The sequence below is a fragment of the Triticum aestivum genome, chromosome 3D (genome assembly GCF_018294505.1).
Source record: "Triticum aestivum cultivar Chinese Spring chromosome 3D, IWGSC CS RefSeq v2.1, whole genome shotgun sequence".
In the NCBI taxonomy this organism is placed as follows: Eukaryota; Viridiplantae; Streptophyta; class Magnoliopsida; order Poales; family Poaceae; genus Triticum; species Triticum aestivum.
In genome coordinates this window covers 359,528,658-359,537,012 of record NC_057802.1, presented here as the reverse complement: position 1 = coordinate 359,537,012, position 8,355 = coordinate 359,528,658, and the positions used below count along the sequence as shown (strand labels likewise).

Sequence of the window (8,355 nt, the reverse complement as noted above, 5' to 3'; positions counted from 1 at the left end):
ATTCAAACATAATATCAATAATAGAAGTACATGTAGATATACATTAGCATACCATATAGTCTAATTGTACATAACATTAAAATGACTTCCAATTAGAGGACGCACACGGAGACGGGAGATCTCTTCTTCGGTGGCGCACTATTGCAGGGGGGAACGGAAAAGACTGATCCTTTATTTAAGGAGAGAGAGGAGAGGAGAGGATGAACGGAAAGCATGGAGGGGGTGGGGGCAGGACGGTTGTTCTTCTTCTAAGCATGACGTTTGGGCTTTTCTCCGGTTGCGAGTCGAGGCCATTGGGCTTCAGTGGTAGCTTAAGTCTGAAAATATAGCCACTAAATCAGTTAAATGGGAAAAATAATTGATGATGTGGCAGGATGCTGAGTTGGATAGGTTGCATGTTGAGAGAATTGCTAGTAGTGTAAAAATGCATGATTACATACCTCCTATATCATTTGCACGGCTTTTGTTTTTGTTAGTTTTATTGGATTCCGTTCTTAGGTTTTTAGAACTATAATGCAAGTCTTTGAGTTTTCATGTACATGAATTGGTTATGTTTCTTGCTCGGTTGTTTGTACGCCATCTTGATGTAAAGGACCAAACAGTATAAGGACTTCTACGCGACCAGCTCGACCTCAAACCTACTTCCATCCCTTTTCTTATTTTAAAATAATAATAAAACAATATAGATGCATGCACGGGCTCCACCACGGGTGGAGCGTGCCGCCACGACTCCGCTAGCTGGTACTAATTACGTAAATTGCATCCGCTCGGCTTCAAAATGGCGCCATGATGATGCACCGCATAGCGAAGCCGTGTGCTCCAATAATTTTTTGAAACAGGGTGTGCTCCAATAATGAAGAAACTGACACATGGAAACGAGAAATATTCCACTATTATGTACGCAAGGCTGGCCGGAGAAAAACAAATCCGCCTATCCTTACATCCAAATCGTGAAGGACGGCACACTCTAGAAAACACGCCCGCTCCCGTGCGGCACCACAGCCGCACCGGAGCGCCCCAAAGCTGGCCGGCTAGGGCCCTCCCCCCTCCTCCTCTCCCCTCACCCTCCCCCCTCCTCCTCTCCCCTCACCGCCGCCGGAGGGCGCTGCCGGGCAAAGCCCGGGAGGCGTCGGCGGCGGTGGGGCCGTTTTACGGTGCGGTGGCGGATCTGGTGGCCTTGAGCACTGGTAGTGGGATGTGCTCCAGGGGCCGCGCGCACCGGCGGTAGAGGGGCTCGAGGTTGCGGCCGTGGCTGGCAGAGTCGTGGCAGCGGCGAGGCGGCACAAAGGAGCTGCATCAGGCGGACGCGGAGAAGTTGCACCTGGTGGGCGCGGACGAGCTGCATCGCGTGGGCTCGCTCGGCTCTGGCGCGGTCTGGTGTGGATCTGGAGGTCCGTGTGGAGGAGCAGCGTGGATCTGGAGGTCCGTGTGGAGGAGCAGCGCGGCAGTAGGATCTTGGCAACCAGGGTGGATCTGCCTCTGCGTGTGCGATGAGGTCTTGCTACCTGGAGGTCGCCGTGGTGCGGGGATGTGCTGCTGTTGCTGCTGCTCCGGCGGGACGGAGTCGGAGGGCTTGTTGGCGTGTGGTGCTCGGATGCCGGGGCGGCGGCCCCGGACCTCTTCTTCGGCGACGGCGGCCGTGGTGGCTACGTGGGTAGCGCCACGGCTGGAGCTCGGGGCGCCGGTACTCTGCGGCAGTGCGTCGGCCCTCGGTCGTGTCAAGGACGCTTGGTGCTGGCCGGTGGGTTGACTGCTGCGTGGGGCGCCAGATCTGACCAGACGTGGCTGGTTCTGGCTCCTGCGGTGGTGATGGGGCAGCCTAGTCGGCGGCTCTATGTGGTGCAGGTGCCGACGGCGGGGCTGTTCTGATCAGCGGCTCCTGGCTCTGGTGGTAGGTGGTGGTTCAGGCGGGCGGTGGCTCGCGTGGTGCCGGTTCGAGGGAAGGGCTTCCTTTGGCTGCTCGGGGCGAAAGCCTTGCTCCTGCCTTGGCCGAAGCCAGCGGCAGCGACGCCTATGGGCGCCGCACACCTTCTTGGAGGCGTCGTCGTTCGAGGGCCTTCGACCTCTTCTCTCACACTCCGGGCGAAACCCTTGCTCCAGGTTCTTGGAGCAGATGATGACGGCGCTCCGGTGTCGCGGTCCTTCTTGGAGGCATCGTTCTGGAGTGGTCTTGGCCTGGGAGAGTCATCGGCTCGGGTGGTGCGCGGCCTCGGGGCTGGCGTGGAAATCGAAGCGGCGGCTCCTGATCTCGTCGTCATGGAGGGGTGTCGGCATTGGTCACACGGGTGGCAGTGTCGTTGGCCAGCCTGGTGCGCGGCCTCGGGGTCGGCGTGGATGTCGGAGCGGCGGCTCCGGATACGGTGGTTGGGTGTCGGCTCCGGTTGCTCGGGTGACGAAGCTGACGGCTCGCTTGGTGCGCGGCCTCGGGGTCGGCGTGTGGGTTTTCTGTCTGTACGTCGGAGCGGCGGCTCCGGAGATGGTTGTAGGGTGTCGGCTCCGGTTGCTCGGGCAGCAGAGCAGGCGGCTCGCCTGGTGCGCGGCCTCGGGGTCGGCGTGGATGCCGGAGCGGCGGCTTCGGTCTTGGTTGTAGGGTGTCAGCTACGGGTTGCTTGGGTGACGGAGCCGGCGGCTCGGCTGGAGCGCGGCCCTGGGGCCGGCATGTGTTGATGGTGCCCTGTTGAGGGCATGTGTTGTAACGGTTTTCGCCCGGGTTTCCGTTAATTAACCGGGCAACTCTCTTCTGCTTAATGAATGAAAGTGGCAAATCTTTTGCCCTGTTTCAAAAATAAAAACATATGGATTTCGCTGGATCGCTAGCTCCTATCAGGGCGTGTTTGGTTGCCCGCATGCAGCCCAACCAGGCCCGTGCGGGATGTACGCGGCCTGTTTGGTTGCCTGGACTGCATGCGGTTTGAGACCCGCACGGACCTTAAAGCAGCCCGCAGCCTGGCCCGGCGGAAACTGCAGAATCGGCAGTTCTCGCGAGCCTGGCTGGGCGCGGCCACACATGCAAGGCAGTTGCACGCCTCGGGCAGCGCTGGAGACGGAGGGGACGTCTCATAACTCGCCCCCACTCTCCTGTCACCGCCCAATCGCACTGTTCCCACCGCTCCCTCTCTCCCTCACCGCCCCTCCCTCTCCTCTCCTCCGATGGCTCCGCCTCGCCCACCGCCGCACCGCCCTCTGACCCCCGTCGACCAGCGCATCGCCAGCATCCAGGAGCGCTGGGTGTCCGGGCCGCAGAACTCGGGCAGGGACCTGGCGTCGGCGCTGCGAGCGCCGTCCCCCATTTGCTGCGGCCACCACGAGCGCCGGCCAATGCGGTGTCGGCCGTTCCGGCCCTTCCTGCTCCACCGCGGATTCCGGACCTCGTGGTCTTGGGCTCGGCGCCGGCGCCGTCGACGGAGCCGGCGATTTTTGGGACCCCATTGGGCAGGGGGTTTTCTTGACCCCCGTCCAAGGGTTTTCTCCTGTCGGCGGGCCATCCTCGTCGACCTCCGGCATGGCGATGAGCACGGGGCCGATGCCGCAAGCCGTCGCCAGGGCCGGCTCCTCCTCTGCTCCGCCACCTCTCTCCTTCCCGTCGGGGTTTACACCCCGGCCTCGGTTCGCTGCAGCTGCGCGTGCTCCGGTGAGTCAACACCTCTCAATGCTTCCTCGTAGATGTAGATTAGGGGTTTATTTCTTAGGCATGTGCTAGTAGTAAGTGGATTCGATAGGATTAGATAGGATTCTAGCAGATCCGATTGGATGCGATCCCAATCAAATCCAATCAGACTGATCTGTTCTTGTTTTGTACAGTGTGTGTCCTAAGATAATTTTCTTGTGCCACTGGATCTGTGTTCATGCTAGTAGCTGTGTTCATGCTAGAATCCCCAATGGTAGTGTGCTTTTCTAGGATGTGTGTTCATGGTAGGGTCTTGCTAGGATGTGTGTTCATGCAAATGGCATGTTCATGTTCATGCTAGGATCATGTTCATGTTGTTGTTCATATTGCTAGCATACATGTTCAAGCTAGGGTTTGTGTTGAATGGCACTTGCTGTTGGGCAAGTGCACTGATGAGTGGCATTTGCCTAATAGCAAGTGCCATTGATAAGTGGCATTTGCTTAAAGAGTTTGTGCACTGATCAGTGGCATTTGCTCTTGGGCAAATGTCTCTGATCAATGCCATTTTGCAAAGAGTTTGTGCACTAATACTTGTCATCTTACCTGACAAGATATTGAAGACTGACTGGGATGTGGCGGGAGGAGGAGCTCAGGTGGTGGCCGGAGCTGAGGGCGCCGAGGATTTCATCCCCACTAACAGGTGGCTCGGGACAGTGGACCTGCCTGGCAGGATAGCCTTCATGAGCCTGCCTCGTTTAAGGGGACGATCTCCGAGGCAGGGCCACGAGGAGGGGGGCAGGGAGCCGCTGTGCTTCTACCAGTAGATCAAGGACAACGAGGACCTCGCCATGCTCGTCGTCCCTCGCAAGTTCGTGGAGGTGATGAACACCTGGCTGGTCATCAAGCGGCTCCCGCGCGTAGTCAGACTGTCGGCGAACAAGCGGTGCATGTTCTAGGTGCAGGTCCAGAACTTTGAGGGGCACATGGTGCTTGCCCGGGGCTGGAACTACTTCTGCCGCCGCCACCGGATCGTCCCCGGTGACCTCGTCGTTGTGCGCATCTCAGGACTCGGACTAAAGGTTCAGATCTAACCACGACTCCTCGGTCATGTGCAGGTTTCGTTGCAGCAGGCACAATTGCGTTGGTAACATCGAGCATGCTATGTAGTTAAGTTAAGTAAGGTGTTAGTGTTGAACTTTTGGTGTGTGGCGAGACTTGTGTTGAAAACTTGTTCATATTTTGGCCAGGAGCAGCACCTGGCTTGGAGCAGGGAAGGAGGATGCCCCTGCTGTTAATCTAGACTTATACTATGTAGTTAAATAGTTTGCTGTCATTTTCTTACTTGTTGTGTTTGATTTCATTTGGGTACTTGCTTTGTTTGATCTTGCTATTGTGATGATCATGTGGTGGTAAGGCCACCACATTTGAATGGGGTGAGTAGAACACAAATGTTGTTTGCAACCAAACAGCTGAAGTTTGCATCTGCTCACACCATAAGCACAAAAACGGCAATCAAACAACATGGAGGTAAGTACCCCTCCATACGATGCAGGCAATCAAATAAGTTGCATCTGCTGCATATGCATTTCAAAAACTAGGCTGACTAAAGATGGACATGCAATGCAACTACTGTCGTAAACTGCAACCAAACACGCCCTCAGTGAACAAATACGATCCAGGTTGGCTGGAACACAGGAGCTATGATCTCGACGTCACTCGCATGTCGCTTCAAGTAACTGAATCTCGAACCCTCACGTCACATGCTCGGATCTGTCACCTGCAAAAAAAAAGAGCATGCTCGGATCTGTAACGAAAAGCATACGCACACGAGGAATGTAGCAGAGAGATGGCTGGTCGCAGACTTTGAGATTTTGAGCAAAAAAATGAATTCCATTACTCTGTCTTTGTTACAACGACGATCAAATCTCAAGTTTTCATCCCCGTCAGACTGAAACGGGTGAAATTGATTTCTACAGCTGCCTAAATGCACAGGGCGCACGTAACTGTCCTGCCAAATGGAGGAGTCGGTCACCACTGCATTGCGCGGGATGTCGTTGCTGTCGTCAGCAGCAACCGCGAACGGCTCGCGCTCTGCGTCAGATTCTTCGGGCCAAACGAGGTCGTAACCCGCGTCGGCCGGCGGCGAGTCGGGGACTCTGTGGACCTCGTCGCACACGTCGATCCAGCCGTCGTCCGAGTCCCAGTCCGGCAGGGCCGAGTTGCCGCAGGCCAATGCCCCGATCCTCTCGGCCGGCGTCGCCGACATCTCGTCCGCCTCGTCGTCGGTGTCCGAGTCCCAGAGTGCGTCCTGCAGTGTGCTCTTGGGAGACGTGTATTGTTGCTTCGCCGGCGCAGCCTTATAGTCGCCGGCGGCAGCGGCGGAAGCAACGAATGGGTGATCCAAGAGCTGCGCTGCCGTGGACCGGTCGCTGGGCTGTCTCCTGAAGCATCCGTCCAAGAAGTCCTTGGCCTCCGCCGAGAGCCACCCCGGCACCTCCGGCACGGCGGCCGTGTACCCGATCCGGTGCACGGCCGCGAGCAGATCGTTCATGTCGCTCCATGGCGCGCGGCCAGTGGCCATCTCGACGACGGTGCAGCCGAGCGCCCACACGTCGGACGCCGGCCCCTGCTCCTCGACGCGCGCGACCTCGGGCGCCATGAACGCGGGCGTGCCGCCCATCGGGAGCAGGGAGTCCACGGCCCTCGCGCAGCCGAAGTCCGTCAGCCTGGCGCGGCCGTCGCCGCCGATCACCACGTTCCGTGCCTTCACGTCCCCGTGGACCAGCGACCTCGCATGGAGGTACTCCAGCCCCCTGGCCACGTCCCCTGCGTACGCCCGGATGGCGGGCTCCGGGAGGCAGCCCCCGCTCCTGGCGGCCTCATCCGCGAGCGAGCCGCCGGGCGCGAACTCGAGGAAGAGCTGGTACTCGCCGCACTCCGCGGCGCGGGAGCCGAGGCAGGGGATGATGTGCGGCGAGCAGAGCCCGGTGAGCACGCTGCCCTCGCGCTCCAGCTGCGCCGCGCCACCGGCGCCGGCGGACTTGACGGCCAGGAGCTCTCCGGAGGCTTCGTCGGACGCAAGCCACACGACGGCGCCGGACGCGCCGCGTCCCAGCGTGCGGATCCGCCTGAGTTGCTTCGCCACGGCGACATCCATCGTTGGTCGTCGGCGTTCCGGCTGGATTGGTTCTGAGCTGACTTTGTATGCGATGGGAGGATGGAGGGATGGTGCGCGAGGTGTATTTATATGTGCGGAGTGGCGTGCGACGAGGAAGAGACCGGCATGGGTTGGGTGCGCGGAAGGAACACGTGCGAGAATGGAGCTCGCAGCGTTTCTGTGCGCGGCTGCTGCTAGAAATGAAAAGCCTTCTCCTCTCCGGCTGCAAAGGAAGGTGTAACGAACGTGGGGGGTCTTATTTTGGTCATGGTATTTTTGGCGCGCCTTCTCCCGTCGTTTTTCTGCTGCCTTTTCGTTTGGTGGATCTGGATCGGCTTCAGGGGTAGGTGCATCGGCGCCTGAATTGAATTGTGGACGTCACGTGATGCAACATGATCATTGTCGACGTATACGATGATCATTGTATGCAGTAACCCAATGGATAATAACTACTCCCTCCGTAAACTAATATAAAAACGTTTAGATTACTACTTTAATGATCTAAACGCTCTTATATTAGTTTATAGAGGGAGTACTATACTATTTATAAAATAAAATAGTGGATATATACTAGCGTTGCTTACTTGCTTCAGTAAGTATCTGGGTGGACTGTCATTTTGGCTCTCCACGTGACGTGCTCCGGAGCCGAGCCTAACCGATAAGGCCTCCTTGATGCGTCGTGTTAGCTATGTGCCTCGAGGTTACGTCCCAGTCTCGCCTTGGACATTTCTCTCGTTAGGCTTTGCAGTACAACGTGGAGATGTCTCAGAAGAAGAGCAAGACACGTCCATCATCATCCAGTCCATCGCCGTTTCCTAGAGGCACGTTTCGTTCGGCGGCCATGGGCACCTCGCCAGAACATCCGACCATTTTCGGTCGGTTTAAGCCCTGACTGATCTTTGGACAGCACAGCCATGTGAGGGAGTTCGGCTGAAGCTGATGGAGGGTTAGTTACTTGTCCATCGTTCCTGCCGTCACGCCGTTTAGGCAAGCACATGCAGAGGTACGGTTGAGTAACCCAAAAAAGTGTGCACGCTTCAGTTTCTCTCTTTGTCCATTTCATTTTTTTTTGCGAGGCTTTGTCCATTTCATTTGGTTCACCAGCACGTCATCACTTACAGACGCATAACTTTTTTTTCTTAGGGAAGACACATATCTTCTTGCATGATCATAAAAAGAGTTTAGCTGCCATCAATAATATATTTTTGAACCAGACATAATTTTTTGAGAACCAGCAGATATTATCCATAAGTTTGTGGCCCCATGTCATCTTCATAAGTGTAGAGAATCATTTGGTGCATCGATAATTGATTGATCGTGCACTAGGCACATATATATAGGTACAAGGGGTGCAACCGGTATCTTGTCTCCTAAGATACACGTACATACAGAGGGAGACAGATACTACAGGTACTGCATACAGAACCCAGACCTACGTACATGTACACATGTTCAACACCCCCCCCCCCTCCCGCAGTCGAAGCGTCGCCGGTGATGCAAAGACTGGACCGAAAGCCCTCGAAAGTCGAGGTGGGTAGTCCCTTCGTCATCACATCGGCGAACTGCTGATCGGTGGGCACATGTAGAACAT

At 56.6% G+C, this 8,355-nt stretch overlaps 1 protein-coding gene and 1 pseudogene across 1 annotated transcript; one reads left to right on the top strand and one right to left on the bottom strand.

Moving 5' to 3' along the window:
• Window positions 1-1,471: 1,471 nt before the first annotated feature.
• On the top strand, window positions 1,472-2,383 carry LOC123074661 (uncharacterized; annotated as a pseudogene).
• Window positions 2,384-5,380: 2,997 nt separating this feature from the next.
• On the bottom strand, window positions 5,381-6,806 carry LOC123076297 (mitogen-activated protein kinase kinase kinase 17). Its single transcript, XM_044498622.1, has 2 exons — window positions 5,470-6,806; window positions 5,381-5,384 (listed from the first exon to the last, which is right to left on the bottom strand). The coding sequence occupies exons 1-2, from the start codon at window positions 6,762-6,764 to the stop codon at window positions 5,381-5,383; spliced, it is 1,299 nt and encodes a 432-aa protein (XP_044354557.1). The 5' UTR covers window positions 6,765-6,806.
• Window positions 6,807-8,355: the final 1,549 nt, after the last annotated feature.

Bases quoted from the DNA above. Each gene is read 5' to 3' on its own strand.
- LOC123076297 (XM_044498622.1), bottom strand. From the start codon at position 6,764: ATGGATGTCGCCGTGGCGAAGCAACTCAGGCGGATCCGCACGCTGGGA.